General features: G+C 46.8%; 1 protein-coding gene and 1 pseudogene across 1 annotated transcript in view; one reads left to right on the top strand and one right to left on the bottom strand.

The window, feature by feature from the left end:
• Window positions 1-253: 253 nt before the first annotated feature.
• The window catches only part of LOC146174008 (uncharacterized), a 39250-nt gene continuing 22851 nt past the window's right edge, over window positions 254-16652 (bottom strand). The window contains exons 4-5 of the mRNA XM_084583913.1: window positions 2634-2723; window positions 254-478 (exon numbers count right to left, since the gene is read on the bottom strand). Coding sequence (XP_084440039.1) covers window positions 327-478; window positions 2634-2723 — 242 coding nt within the window. The 3' untranslated portion in view covers window positions 254-326. The remainder of the gene's footprint in view (window positions 479-2633; window positions 2724-16652) is intronic.
• Window positions 5446-6085, top strand: LOC146174009 (uncharacterized; annotated as a pseudogene).

Below are 16652 nucleotides of genomic sequence, written 5' to 3'. Positions count from 1 at the left end.
GGAATAACAATGTTGGCATGCAGTCCAGGACAATAGTACATTACTTGCCAAACGTTACAGGGAACATATATACATGCAAACGTCCTGCCAGGGTGTAAAACTTTCCTACGTTGAGTAAAGATCACTTTAAAAGCCCGTATATTACTAGAATCAGAAAGCGCCGGCAAGATTGTCAGTGACAAAGTGATTACTCACGAATACGTGTTGTAGAAGGAGAGAAGTCGGTTAATAATTTAACCACCACTCACAAACATTTTCACGTTTCATGCCTGATTTTATTTTGTGCAGATATTTTTCTTCTCAAGGTAAATACAGCTTCGCACAGTTCAGCTCCTGTGCACGATGTGCGGAAGCCGCATCCCGCAAATGGGATAATATATTTTTAAGTGGTCTACTTGGCAGTTTTGTGTGTAGATTTGGTCGCATTCCGGCGGAATTCCTCTATTCACAGTGCTGCTTGTCTGTAGAAGCCGGCATCCTGTTTTCAGACAAAAAAATCAGGCGATTGCCCGACTGTACCCAGAACCAAATCAAAACACCAACCTCATGACGTTCGGCAGTATTTTCAATAAATGGTGAAATTTTCTTCAATTTGAAGGGAAATATCACTGCACTTTATTATGTAGGCAGGATTAAAATCTTGCAGGGAAGCAACGTCAAAACATTGTGCAGGGGCAATAGTGTATGAAGTATTGGAGATCTTGGATTTATTTCCATTATACTCCACTTACCACTTGCATCATCATAGCATTTACATTGCCAGCACGACATCCCACCCATATTGAGGTACTGTGACGGCGGCACGCCGAAATCCCTGGCTTAAGCGTAAATCGCGGATTCCATAGATGCATATGATGTCATACAAATTGTTGCTGAGACAGATGACCTCAAGCGACTTCAAGATCACAGCATAAGCGAAGCGCCCAGTTAAAAAAGCACGAATATTTGCAAATATGAGATGACGGAATTTCCTTCCGCAGAGGAGTTAGGTAGATACAGAGAAAATACGTTAGCCTAGTGCTTTGGCGACGCTTTTATTGTACACTAACTTATTTTCTTCAATAAATAGTAATAAACCGACATCACCGACTGGCGTTAAGCTGTCAAGTTGCGGTTGTGAGAAACATCAATTTATAGCCTGCTTTTTATTATCTGTGTTGAGATTTTCGGTTCGACATAATATGCACGCCACATAGGAAAAATAGTTTAAACGTTTCTGTGGCATCGATTCAAAGGTATTTAAATATTCGGCGAAACATCTAGTATAAGCGTTTTTCAAGTGAACAGTACCTACTGAATAAACACGCAACGACGTATCTTTTTTGCATTCTCAAGACAGCGTTTTGCTCTGAGTCCCTGTTCTATTACAGTACTCTCAATGTTAACAGGCATGTAAATTAAAGCTAATAAATTAAAAAAAACGAAAATAGTTCCAGTATAATTTATGTCGTTCGTTCCTTTTCGGAAGCTTCTTTAAACCCTTCCCGTTATGTAGCTCGGCGTAGAGAAGACCAGGAGGCGTACTTGAAGGTGATGATGGTAGAGCATGTATTTACAGCATGACATATATATATACAGAGTAAAACTGGAACATGAAATGAATTTACAAAAACAACACTCTGCGCTACTTTACTCTTCGACCTAACTGTTTAGAGCCTAAGCAGAACAGCCGCGTTACATGCCTACGCATGGAGCCCCAGCTCAGACTGGACTGAACTCTCTTGGATCACGTCTTATTTTACAACTTCACAAAACAAAGAAATAGGCGCGGTCATTTTCAGAGGCCAGCCCCGCACATCAACTGTCGAATAAGGAAAAATGCTAGATGGGCACAGTCCCATTGGTTGGCCTTAGCTTTTAACGCAGGGCCCCACTAGCAATACAAATTACAACAAAAAAAGCACAGCTCTTTCCCCAGTGAGGGTGTCGAACCCTCTCCTCTCGGGAGACTTTCTTCCCACTTGTCTCCCGCACACCGCCGCCCAATCCACGCTGCCGCTGCTGGCTGAATCCTTTCCACAGTGCATTGCCCTGCGCCACCCGTGTTTACCACTACGAGCAACGACATGGAAAGGGAAAGATCAACCAGCCGCCATTCTGCAGGCTTGGCGCCGGATTAAAGGGGAGCTTCTGGCTTGCCCGCTCTGAGCACAATACCCGAGTCAACTCCTGGATGCTTCTTCGGGTGCTCTTTTGTCGCATCTGCAGACAGGATAAACTTCCTTTCGCACTGCTCAAAGTCGCAGTGTAAAAAAAAAGGGCCGAAGGGTCATTTGGGTGCTCGCTACCAGTACGAAGGGTGCCATACATGCGAGCACCCGGCAGCACGCTCCGCTACGCATGTTCCCATGAATGACCTTCGGGCTAAAACGGTCCCGCAAATCCGGCGCGACGGTCCGGTCGGCTCTCCCCACCCGCGGCACGCCTGTAGAAGGGGGACCGCTTCTACAATACCAGAAGCAGACAGGCGGGTGGCGGCGCCGTGCAGTTACGCGCACCTGCAAGTGATTATCCTCGGGCGCTGCCCTACAGCTCTGTTCATTAGGGCGATTTCGGTCTATATAAGACATTCTGGAGCATAAAAAAGAAGTTCCTGGGTGATATATTCTCATTATAATTGTTGTTAAACCTACCTCTGCTACCAGGCAGGCCAGAATAAGCTAGAATGAAGCAGCCGGTTTGTGGGTTAGCGTACATAACCTTGTATGAATCAGTGGAACCCTCTGGAAATAAGACAGTTGGAATTAATATACATTTGGCGCATGCAGATGGAGATGTTTAAAGATGTCCACACTTGCGTCAAGAGGTGTACACTACAGTAAGTTTGCAGCCTCTTTAATAGCAATAGCTCCGAAAAAAATCACTGATCGCTAAGAATATCGGGTATCTATGAGCACAAAAGAGTATTAGTCTATATTTTTCAACTTCTTTGAAATCAGCTGCACGACAGCAGTTTACAACAAGCATTTTTGTGAAGGCTACGCGCATGCTGTCTGAGAACTTTGATGGTAGACGTTATCCGGAACCGGCGCATATTGCGTTCCCCACACCTTCCTTTTTTGTTGTGGGAAACGCAATAACACTTGGGACAAACAAACAATTTAAACACGTTGAGGCAGATGACATGATTGAAGCTTTGTAGCAATTTCATATACGAAGTTTTGGTAATTTACCGATGACTTGAAGCAAACTGCTCCTGTAATGCGTAGTTTCTACTAGTGAATTGAGAATCTCATTATTTTCGCCACTGTTCGCAAAAAGACCCTCATTTGCCTCGTAAGTTGAAATTAACCTAGTAAGGTGGCAGTTTGGACTTGGTGGTAACACATTTTAAACAAAAATAGCGCAGCGACCGGACAGGGACGAGAAAAGACACACAGAGCAGTACTAGTGAAATAGCACAGCATGAAATGTTTGAGCCGGTTAAAGGATCTGGTTCTAGCTTGCCATAAGCAAATGATTTAAATTTTCTTTTAAGCCACCTTTGTTTGTCATCACTTCTGAAGATACTATGATATATCTGAAAACCTTTTTTCTTGTCATCGAAGACTCTATGCTCACATTGAAATCTGAGATGTCAAGGTTCAGTTTGAACATATTTTTGGTCTCTATTTAGGAGAGCCCTTATTAAACAGTTTTAGCATCTCTGTACAAGAAATCCTGTATAGAGTTTTCACTCCTCGCGCATGATGAACTGAAACACTGGAGCACACTACCATACAAACAGCGAGCGGCCTAGATCTCGTCAGAACAGTCCATGGGCTGGCAGAGTCCTGCGCCTGTATTAGACAATAATCAATTCCGAGAGGTTCTTGTGTCTCTGCTTAATATTTTCGACCTGTGAAAAGAGGTTGCGCATCCCTAAAACACCGAACATCTCGCATAAATTCCCGCACTACGGAAGGACTCATCATATCGGCAGATTGCCATCCTTCTGTGAGCACTGTGTGGCGCTTCTTCTTCCACACGGCTGAACGTGCTGCAGCCACCGTAGTGCTGCTTCATCTTCATCCTGCTCCCTCTTGTAGATACCCATCGTCATCGCGGAGTGTGTTTGGCTGCAGTGTGCGACCAAGGCTTCAGGTCTGCAATAAAGCCTGATTCCCCAAGTCCGACCTTCGCGTTACCTTACACTTCAGACAACTAAATGTCGTTGCTGCACCGGCACGTACTGCAAAACATATCTATCGCCAGAGGAAATGCAGAGGTCTGAGTACTTGATTGGTTGTGTGGTCTCTGATGACCATCTGAAATCGCCGAGTAGGAATGTCATCTGGTCGGGGCTTTGAATTCAGCCGTGTTATGGCAGCGACAGCCATACAACATTAGCAATCCCTCCAGAAGATGCAAAACAGTTTGCGAAACAATTAAAATTATATTTAAACAGGACAAAACCACACCCTTTTGGATCCCAAGCTGCATGATATACTTCTGCCCTAAATTGAAATGTAGCGGGGAAGAAGCAAACGACAACAATGTTATGCGCGGCGCGTCGAACGACAAATAGGTTGAATTTCGAACCAATATATTAGTGTTTGCGGTGGTGTTTTGGAGGTGTTACTGACTGCAGTGTGGCTCTTTCTGGACGCAAATGCCCCATTAGAGCTTGGTCGAGGCACTGGCTAACGATGCGTGGCGCGAACTCTAGAAGGGTCAGGCTTGGTTGCAATGGTAATAACCAAGTAGACAAAGACCTTTATCTGCAGTTGCCGACTCTGCGTTTCTTAGCATTCAACTGCATTATAGCATGGCACAAGACGGAAATGACGGAAACACAGATGAGGCAGGTTTCGAATCCTGAACAGATTACTCAAACGTAATCTAGGTATCATATGTACGTTTTCCCATTTTAAACGTTCTGTACCTATGAAACTGAACCGATGTCAAGGGCTAAGGTATTGGGACCATTCTTGTTGAATACCAGCATGTACATTCTTGCGTAATCTTTTATGCCGTCCATCTGCTATTTCCCTCCGAATGAATCTAGTCATTTACAAATTGTAAATGGCTGCAGTCGCTCGGACGATTACAAAAATTTTCGCTTGTTTGTTTAAGAAGCCTTCTGACGAGTGAAAAAGCACCTACCGGCGCTGATAGCAAGAACTTAAGTTTGCAAGAATACACATTACCTTTGTCTGCCTACCAAGCCGGTTACGTAGACACTGAACTCTTTTGGCGCCATCTCGTTGATCCTTCCCAAACGAATGACCATACTGCTGACGATTAAAGGTTGTCCATTTTAGAACTTCTCCGCATCCGTGCCGTGAAGAATCGTGACCCTTCCCTGCCACCCATTATCCACCTGCTGCGTAAGATAAATGTCATCTTTCCTTCAGCAATATTTGATGCGTAGAATGTACTATTAATAAGGACTAGTATGCGCTTAGCATACGTATTTTAGCATGCACTGTGACCGTGCGTATTCCGCGATGCAGCACGTCAGCGATGGCCCGTGCTAACGTTCTAAGCTTCTTGATGCAGTTCCTCGGACTCTCGAGCTCGTAGCTGCTGGAGTGTTCAAGCCCCCGGGTCCCGTGCCTAGCATCCGCCGTCAACTCCAGTCCAGACGCAACACTCCTGCTTTCCGGACTTCACACGGTTGAGCCTTTCTCGGCTACGAATGGCCAGCCCATCGACAACGCATCCCGGTCCGCGCAATTTCTACACGGCCACGGACCATATCTTCAAGCATCATGGCTTTCCCTGAGCCGCCTGAACGCCGGAACCGCCCCTGTACATCCTGCGCATGCGTGGACTTGTTCTAAAAAGACAGCTCGGAGCGGCGCGCCCTTCAGTGGGCTCGGCAGCACGCCAGCGATGGCCCGTGCTAACGTTCTACGCTTCTTGGTGCAGGTAATGAAACCTTATTGCCTTTACGCTAAGCCAAGTAGCTACCGTGCACTCTTGGTGCTGCCGAGCCCACGGCGTTTCCGGTCCATCATGTATGACTGTGCGCATATGTTGTTAAAACTTCTTATGGTAGCTGGTGATATAGAATCTAACCCCGGCCCTAACAATGACATTCTTGATGCTTTGAAGGAAATTCAAACTGGGCAGACAGCAATGCTAGCGCAGCTGAAGTAGATTGAAATAAAACTAGTTGATCATGATAAAACGTTTTGCGAGATTAAGGCGTGACTAGATAAAATTGAGACAGCATGTGTTGGTATTGATGACATGCAGATTGAATTGAAAGAACTGCATGGAATCAGCACTGAGAACACGGCGCAGATAAATGCTCTGTCTGCCCGTTTAAATGATGCAGAAAATCGGTCCAGACGAAACAACCTTGTTTTCTACAGCCTTGAAGATAAAGATAAAGAAACATGGTCAGATTCTGAAAATATCATCATTGCACACATTAATCAGTATTTAGACATCCAGTTAGAGCCACACGACATTGAGTGTGCACATCGCCTCGGGACTTTCCAAACTGGTAGGTGCAGACCTATAATTGTGAGATTTGCTCACTTTAAAGACAAAGAGCAAGTCCTGTGTTCCGCTCGGAAATTCAGACACAGGATATGCGGTTGCTCAAGATCTATCTCCCAGCACGCGCCTTGCCCAGAAACACCTCATCGAATTTGGAAAGGCTCGAAAACTGAAATACAAGTTGCGAAATGAAAAGCTTGTCACAAGTGAAAAAACGTACCATTTCGACCATGTTTCTAACCATGTCGTTGAGGACAGTTTGTAGCCACCATTAAAACTAAATTGTGAACCCCGTTCGCCGAATCGTCACCCTTTATCATTTCTGCTTGCTAACATTCGAAGTGTTGTTCCCAAGCGCGATTCATTGTGCAGTTTAATAGGTTCATCTTCATGCGATATCTTACTACTAACTGAAACATGGCTTAACGCATCAGTTCACGGTTCTGAGATTCTTCCATTTCTCCCAGATTTTGAGATATTCCGGAAGGATAGACCCGATAACTCGCGCAGTGGGGGTGTATTGCTCGCCACTAAACGGGATCTGCATTGTTCATTTGTTAACCTTCTTCACAACTGGAAATGATTTGGCTTCGATGCACTACTACACATCCGCCCATCCTCATTGGTATTTGTTACCGCCCTCCTAATGCTGACAGTTCTTTCACCCCCTTATTTCATGATGCCTTAAATGTGTTAACTAAAACATATATCCCCTTAGCCCTATCCTTCTCTTCGGTGATTTTAATTTTCCCACAATAGATTGGTCTAATCCCGCCGCTACATTATCGAAAAGCATCCCGGCTAGCGATTTCTTAAACACGTGTATGACTTTTCGCTTAACTCAACTCGTCACTGATCCCACACGCGTTACTGACCACTCGTCCAACGTTCTAGATCTCGTATTAACAACGCATCCTGATAATTTTACTCCTATCACCTTGTTGCGCGGTCTCAGCGATCATTTGACGATACATACTTCTTTTTATTGCAACGTACTAAAGAAACAAAAAAATAAAAAAAAACACTTACGCTTTATGATAAAGGAGACTATGCCAGTATGAACCGTGAATTATCAGATTACTTCGAAACCTTCGCTGCACACTTTCCACTGTTGCGAAACCGAAACCGAAACAAGACAGCCCCGAGTCGACAGACAAGCCAAGACGAGAAGGCTTCAAAGTCAAAACCAGGGAGAGACGCTTGGGGCGTCAGTCGTCTGCTGTAACCAAAAATAAACGGGTGTCGTCTGTGCCTTGCTACGAAGTTGTCTGATTTAACGAACGTGACATAAAGATAACGTTGGTGCCGAAACCCGGGATGTACGCCGCGACCTAACGAAGACAACTGCCAGTCCTGGAGGCGACTAATAACGAAGAAAAAGCCAATTTCTACCCCGAAGCCGCCGCCCAGTGCTACCAGAGTGCAGCGACATGGAACGACACAAAGCGAAGAGAACGGCTCTTCGGTCTCAGGTGACCCGCCTCTTTTCCGATATTGACTCCTGCATGAAGAGCCGCATGGACAATGTAAAAAAACTCCGTGTTTTGTTGGCGAGACTTATACCCTCTTTACACGGCCGGCTTAACCACGGTTACTCTCAACCGCGGTTACCGAACTTAACCACTGTTAACCGCCAATCGCGGTTAGCTGTGCTTACACTGCCCGCCACCGTTCTCGGTTACGGCCGCCATTGCCCATAAAGTACAACCGAAGCGACGGGGTGATCTGCGGAACGAAGCAGCATTTACAAATATCTTATTTTTAACTTAGTTTCCGGAGTGCCATCCGACAAGGCGTCAACAGCGCGGTCAAGCCCCGCACGATGGTAGCACCTCATCGGACACCGTAAACACCGCTGCGTTGGCCCCTCCTCCCGCAGACCGTACGCGAACGACACGGCGGCTCGTTAGCGCAGACGTCAGAAATAAAGCGTGCTAAATTTATTGGCATCTGGAATACTGAGCCGAATATGAGGATTGAATCACTCTTGAGGATAACTGACTAGCGGCAAATTGCTGGCAAGACCGATAACCGCGATACTATCAAGCTTCTGCTCAAGCCAGCTGCCGCCGGTACATTGCGGCTCACCGCTCTGCTTATACTAGATCTGCATGCGTCGCCAAAGTTAATTATATCGTTATTTTATGGCGGCAGAATAGGATTCACAATAAGGAAGTTTCATGAGTGAACCATTTCGACAGCGTTGATCAGTTACAAAGCTCCGACCGTCGCGGCTTCGAAGAGAAATAATTTAGGCTTATCGACGACTAGGGGTTACGCACCACGCCGTCGTTCGCCGCGCTCGCAGGCTTCACCGCCGCGGTAAGTGTAACGCACCTCAGCCTGCTCGCAGCATCCCGCGCTGCAAGCGTTGCGAACTTGGGCACTTTCATGATAAAGCTAAGACCGCGCATTTTTTTACGTTCCGCGCTCAGCACCAAGCCGCGCAAACGATACTGCAGACACGGCCGGACGGGGCTTCAGTACGCAGAGGCTTGGCTGTAGGCCGTAACCGAAGACGCCGGGTGGCACAGTAGACACCGCCTATTCAATACGAGAAAACGAGTACACTTTTGAAGCAGACACGCTCGTACGCATCGCGCACTCGGGTGCCGACGAGCATGCCTCCGTCAACAGACGCCGCCATATATAACCTCGGTTAACGACGCAAACCGAGGTCGCCAAACTCGGTTTGCGATAACCGCGGTTAGGGGTGTAACCATGGTTTGGTCTGCCGTGTAAATGGGATAACCATGGTTTCGCGTAACCACAGTTACGCTAACCGTGGTTAACTCTGCCCGTGTAAAGACGGTATTAGCGCTCTGCAGACTCAGCTGAACGAAGTTAACGCCTCTGTCGAGACGCTAGTGCCAAAGAAAGAAGCTGAGCAGGACTACGAGGATTCTATCGAGTATGACGACCGGGTCGTTACATACATCGCGAAGCTCCAAGAGGAAATTCAAGGAAAGAGGCAGCCGAAAGAAGCATCACCCCCCAACGACGCAGCCACGACGAACGGGGCCTGCCAGGTGAAGCTTCCAAGGTTAGAGCTCATAAAATTTGACGGCAAAGAAGTGTCATGGCAAGAATTTTGGGAGCAGTTCGAGCAAATGATTCACAAAAACGACCGTCTGACGACCTTGGATAAATTCGGATACCTAAAATCGGTGGTGACAGGCGAAGCAGCGAGAACGATACAAGGCCTCCCTCCCACATCGCAGTGCTATGACGACGCCATATTGCTGCTCACCAGACGTTTCGGCAAAGCGGACGCCATTGTGCAAGCGCACATGCGTGCGCTCTTGGACCTCGAGCCAGTGCGGAGCGCCGAAGACATACGTTCCCTCCGGAGGTTATACGATACCCTCGTCTCCCGGATCCGCGGCCTGCAGGCGCTTGGCCAGGAGCAGGAAACGTACGGAACACTTCTCTTCCCCCTCGTACAGCGCGCTCTGCCGAAAGAATTATTGCTCGGCTTCCATCGGACCGTGGCGAGGGAGGAGGGGTCGGAAACCATAACACGGAGCCCGGCCGGAAGAGGAATTCCGCTGCGGGACGACGACGCATCGGGAGAGTCAACAGAAAGAGAAACAGCTACAAAAGGTACGCTGTCATTACTTAACAAGCTTGTTGACTTTCTGAGGATCGAAGTGCAAAGCCGCGAAAACCTGGTTGCGCAGCAAAGTATGAGTAAGAAGCAGCAGGGTATGAGTAAGAAGCAGCAGGCGTCAAAGCCGAAGATGTTCAGCCCAGCAGAGAGTAAAAAGAACAGCGCTGGAACGAAATTTAAATCGTCAGCAGCTCTACTTCACCAAACCGCAAATCCAAGTTGTTTCTTTTGCAAGGAGAGTGACCACGAAACTGCCGCTTGCTGTGCTAGCATTCCATTAGAAGAAAAGAAGGAAATGTTACGATCGGGAAGACTTTGCTTTCAATGCGTGAAACCGAGTCACCGTGCCAACGAGTGCAGAAGCAAGATTAGATGCACAATTTGTGCAGGACGACACGCAACAACCATGTGTGATCCGGAATTCACCCATCCGAAAGTCAAGGCTAATGTGAACGATGTGACGACTGTCCCCGTGAACTTGCAGTCTACGTCAGAAGTACCTAAACAGCGAGAAGTACTGCTATAAACGGCAACGATATTGTGTGTCGGCGAACGTAAAGCCCTCTACTTACGTGCTCTCTTTGACAGCGGAAGCCAACGGTCATTCATTACGGAGAAAGCATCTGCAAAACTCGGTTGTAAAATTGTTGGAAAAGAAACGCTGAAAGTTGGTGTGTTCGGCGGACACCAGTCACAACGAGATTTTAACAGAGTGCTGGTGTCGCTAACCGCGCACAATAAGAAGATGTATCAGATCGAAGTTATTAAGACCAACATAATCTGTGAGCAAAGGATCCCGATCCCTGACCTCAAGATTAAAGAATTACTTGGATCCCTGACTGCCGCTGACATGACCTGCGATAACGAAAGAGGTGACGTTGACCTGCTTATCGGCTCATAGCACTACTGGGAACTTGTAACGGGAAGAAACAAGAAGCTCAACGGGAAACTGCGAGCAGTGGAGACACCCTTTGGGTGGTGTATTCAGGGCCCAGTAGGGTACAAGACTTGTGACTCGCAATGCATGCAAATCACTGCTCTTCGCGTATCACTTGCCGAGAGAGAAGCTGCAAACTGCTTGGAACGATTCTGGACTCTCGAGTCGATCCGAGTCACGGATGATGACAGCTGTGCGGAGCACAAGCTGCTTGATTCTTTCGAAGAGAATATCAGGCGCAGTGGTTCTAGATACGAGGTAGCCCTTCCATGGAAGGAGAATATAGATTTAAGTGACAACAAGGAAGTTGCTGAAAAACGCTTGTCACAACTGACAAACCGTTTTCGAAAAACTCATCTCTTGGAGGAGTACGACGCTGTCATCAGACAGTATTGCATGGAAGGCATAGCTGAACCGATAGTAGAAAAAGAGGAAGAGGGAAAGCTAATCTACTACATGCCCCATCAGCCGGTTTTTCGGGAAACGAGTAATATAACGAGATTGCGAGTAGTTTTTGACGCTTCATCGCATGGACAGAAGGCAAATTCCCTGAATCAAAACCTCGAAAGTGGTCCGAATTTGACAGCCGACTTTGTAGCACTGTTACTAAATTTCAGAAGCCACAAAATAGCTTTGGTAGCCGACATGGAAAAGGCATTTTTGCAAATCGAGATCAGAGAGAACGACAGAGATGCATTGCGCTTTCTGTGGCACCATGCAAAACCGGATGCAAATGGAGCAACAGGCGAGATACACACTTGGCGAATGAAGCGAGTTCCCTTCGGAACCACCGCAAGTCCTTTCTTGTTGACAGCGACTCTCCAGCATCATTTGAAGATAATGGAACGAGGCTATCCGGAGACTGCTTCGCTACTGGCGCAGTGCTTGTATGTGGATGACGTTTTAACGGGAGCAGAAAACGAAGACGAAGCGCTGAAGATCTATAAAAAAGCTAATACAATATTCAGCGCGGCATCTATGAAACTGCACAAGTGGGCATCCAACAATCCGGCATTGAACGAGCGATTTGTGGCGGATGACTGCGAAGCAAGGCACCTCGGGTACCTCCCAGGAGTTCTCAAAGTGCTGGGATTGACGTGGAACCCAAGCACAGATAACCTGACATTCACCCCACTGGCAAGCGATCCATCCGAGCCAGGTACAAGCACAAAAAGGTCTGTGCTCAAGACTACGGCGAGACTCTATGACCCACTTGGATGGCTAGCTCCATTCACCGTCAGGGCAAAGGCTTTATTCCAGGAGTTGTGGCAGAGAAATGTGGAATGGGATGATATCCTACCGACGGATCTAGACACGAAGTGGGTGCAGGGGTGTGAGGAACTAAACGAATTGGAAAGAGTTCAAGTGCAGCGGTGCTACAAATCCGACACTGTCGAGCCTACCACGAAAACAGTCCTACACGTGTTTGCTGACGCCAGTCCTGTGGCATACGGAGCAGTGGCCTACATTTGCGTAACAGATGCGGATGGGATTACAACTTCGAGCATCCTAATCAGCAAGTCAAGGGTAGCCCCGATTAGACCACTGACTCTGCCAAGACTGGAACTAATGGCGTGCCTCTTGGCTGCCAGACTGAATCAATACATTCTGAAGAGCCTGAAAGAGCCACCGCAAACGACGTATTTCTGGACTGACTCGATGATAGCACTGCACTGGATTCTAGGAGAGCCGTCGCAATGGAAGCAGTTTGTGAAGAATCGCGTAATGGAAATCCAGCGTCTTACCGATACCTCCGCGTGGAGGCATTGCCCAGGGTCAGAAAATCCGGCGGATATCATGACTCGAGGAGTTACAACTGATCAGCTCTTTGAGAGCTCCACCTGGTGGAAAGGAACGCACTGGATGAAGGCTGCGGATAACGCTTGGCCACAGATGTCTTCGCTTCCAAGGAACATTCCGCCAATAGAGGAAGAAAGACGAAGCGTAGAGGTCCTTCAAGCGACGAATGCCACAGAAGTTCCCATGCTGTTGGACACAGATCGATACAGCAGTGCCACACGACTGTTCCGAGTGACTGCATGGGTATTTAGATACATCAAGAAGTTGCGACGTCTGAGCAGTGACAAGGGTTCATTGACGGCGGTTGAACTGAATGAAGCCGAAAAATATTGGATACGGCAAACTCAGCGAGATGACCTGAAAAGAGAAATTGAGTGCGTGAAAAAAGGCGAACGCTTTCCCGCAGACTCGCCTCTCAGAGACATTCCAGTGTTTATTGACAACAATGGTATCATGCGCATAAGCGGCAGACTTCAACAAAGCGGCAAGTCGTACAACGAACGTCATCCAGTTGCACTGTCAAGTCGACATCGACTAGCAGAACTGTTCGTGCGTCAAGCACATCAGCAAGTGCTTCACGGTGGAGCAAGAGATACCCTGGTACAGTTGAGAGAAAGGTATCATGTTGTGCGAGCCCGTCAGCTAGTGAAAAGAATCATCAAAGGGTGCATAACCTGTCAGCGCTACAATGCCCGTCCAGCCACTGAAGTGACAGCACCGCTTCCAACTGATCGAGTGAACGAGGCTCAACCATTTGAGGTAACAGAAGTTGACTTCGCGGAACCACTTCTGGTGAAAGGAGAAAACTCGCTGTACAAGTACTATACCACACTGTTCACCTGCGCTTTAACAAGAGCGGTGCGCCTAGAGCTCGCAAAAGACATGTCCGCAGAGTCCTTTTTGATGACCCTCAGACGTTTTATCTCAAGAAGAGGTGTACCTCGGGTCATTTACAGTGACAATGCGCTTTCCTTTAAAAAGGCCAACAGAGATCTCATTAATCTATGGAGCTCTATCCGAAAATCAGAGGTTCTTGACTACGTCGCAAAAGCACGAATCGAATGGAAGTTCATAGTGGAGCGCGCCCCATGGTGAGGTGGCTTTTATGCCTCGTCGGATCAGCCAAACTTGCGCTCAAGAAGGTGATCGGATCCAAGTTTCTGACCTTCGACGAGCTAACCACTGTACTGGCAGAAATTGAAGCAGTCCTAAATTCTCGACCTTTAACTCACGTCTACGACGAACCCGGAGAACCGGAACCCCTTTGCCCTTCATTCTTCTTGACGGGAAGACGCCTCACATTGCTGCCTAGTGTGGGGAAAATCGAAGCAGATGAGGTCAACGTATCAGTTCACAGACTATGGGTACGACGCCAGCAGACTACAGAAGCCTTCTGGCGCAGATGGACAAGAGAGTACCTCGAGGAACTGCGAAATGTGCAAAAGAAGAATGAACGCCAAGGAAAAACACTCAAGGAAGGGGATTTGATACTCCTTCGTGATGGCCTGCAGCCACGGCAACAATGGAAGATTGCAAGAATTGAGAAACTGTTTCCGGGAAGAGACGGAAAGGTGAGATCGTGCCTGCTGAAGCTACTTGGAGGATCATCTCTCAAGCGACCAATCCAACTCCTGTACCCCCTGGAGATCACGTAAACGAAGAAAAATGACAAGTCATTTTCGGGGGGGAATGTGTTGCGAAATCGAAACCGAAACAAGACAGCCCGGAGTCGACAGACAAGCCAAGACGAGAAGGGTTCAAAGTCAAAACCAGGGAGAGATGCTTGGGGCGTCAGTCGTCTGGTGTAACCCAAAATAAACGGATGTCGTTTGTGCTCTGTTACGAAGTTGTCTGATTTAACGAACGCGAAATCCACTTCATTCTCTCGAGTCAAACTGGTTACTTTTCAAAACAGAGATGCATCGGCTTATAAGTCTTTACATTCCAACCATTACTATATCAGAAAGAATAACATCACCATGGTTTAATGTATCACTCAAACGACTCAATAATAAGAAAAAAACGCCTGTTCCGGTCGGCCAAGCTGTCTAACTCTTCTTCCACATGGCAGAAGTATCATGCTGTCGCAAAAGAATACGACAAGTTAACCGCTGAGACTAAACGGAAGTTTTTTTCTACTACTTTACCATCTATGCTGCAGACTAACCCAAAACGATTTTTGAAAACCATTAGCCCTAATCAATGTAATGAGATTTCACTTAACAGTAGCTCTAGATCTCCTATTCCCGACACTGAGGTTGCAGATTTTCTTAACACAGTATTCAGTGCGGTCTTTACTAATGAACCCCTTAACAATGTTCCAGATCCACCATATTTTACGCACCCGCTCATGCAAAATATCACATTTCATCCCGTCGGCATAGTCAAGGTAATTGAGTCATTGAAGAACTCGTCATCTACTGGAGTGGACGGTATCAACGCCAAAGTGCTAAAAAATACTAAACATACGTGTAGCCTGTTCTTATCGCTCATATTCCAGGAATCCCTGAACACCGGTTCGATTCCACGCGACTGGCAAGTGGGCAAGGTCATCCCGGTCGTCAAGAAAGGAAGCCGATCATCGCCGAGTAACTACCGCCCGATTTCCATAACAAGCGTTTCTTGTAAAATAATGGAGCATGTTTTATACTCGCATATTGCTACCTTCCTATCATCCGTTAATTTTTTTCACTCAAGCCAGCATGTTTTTCGCAAGAATCATTCCTGTGACACCCAACTGGCACTCTTCCTGCACGACTTACATTTAAACCTTGATCGTAATATCCCGACTGATGCAGTGTTTTTAGACTTCGAAAAAGCGTTCGATAAGGTTCCCCATGGTCGTCTCTTACTAAAGTTATCGCGCCTTAATATTCATCCATGTGTTCTGAACTGGATTCGAGGGTTTTTATCTAACCGTCAGCATTTCGTATGTGCCAATTCACACTCTTCATCCTTAACACCTGTGCTCTCAGGGGTAGCTCAAGGAACGGTACTCAGGCCCCTCCTTTTTTGATATATATTAATGACCTACCGTGTAACATTTCTTCTCATATCCGACTCTTTGCCGATGACTGTGTCGTTTACCGAAGCATTACTAACTCCACCGCCGATCTCGCATTACAAACTGACCTTATTCGCAAACAGGACTGGTGTAAAACATGGCTCATGTCATTAAATATTTGTAAAACCGTGTTAATGTCCATTCACCGTCGTCGTAAATACATAGCGCCTAATTATAATATTAATAACCTGCAGATTGGAACATCCGAATCATTCAAATATCTTGGTGTGCATATCTCGCGTGACATAACTTGGACCTGTCATATTAATCACATAATAAATTCTGCTAATTGTGCTCTAGGTTATTTACGCCGCAACATTTCACTCGCTGCTCCCCCTATTAAACAGCTTGCTTTTCAAACCTTTGTGCGTCCCAAGCTTGAGTATGCTAACGCTATTTTTGATCCGCACCACGTTAATCTTACTAACGCCTTCGAATTGGTTCAGAACCGCGCAACACGATTCATTCTATCAAATTATTCCTACCACTCAAGCATCTCAGCACTAAAAACTCGAATCGACTTGCCCCCCCCCCTAGCCTCGCGCCGTAAGATAGCACGTCTTAACCTTTTTCATAAATTTTCTTTGCCATTCTTTGCCTCTTGATAACCCCTACATAAAAAGAGCCCACCGCATCGCCCGGTTCAGCCATAGTAACGCAGTGTATCCCCTACAAGCCCATACTGTGACATTTCAGCAGTCATTTTTTCAGCCTACTGCACGAGACTGGAATGACCTGCCCACCGAAGTTGCCATTATCGTCAACCCACTAGAATTCAAGCCGAGCGTCGCCAACCTTTCATCTTAACA

This window comes from Amblyomma maculatum, chromosome 11, assembly GCF_055883805.1.
Source record: "Amblyomma maculatum isolate TAMU_Amacu chromosome 11, ASM5588380v1, whole genome shotgun sequence".
Lineage (NCBI taxonomy): Eukaryota > Metazoa > Arthropoda > Arachnida > Ixodida > Ixodidae > Amblyomma > Amblyomma maculatum.
This window is presented reverse-complemented; position numbering and strand designations above follow the sequence as displayed.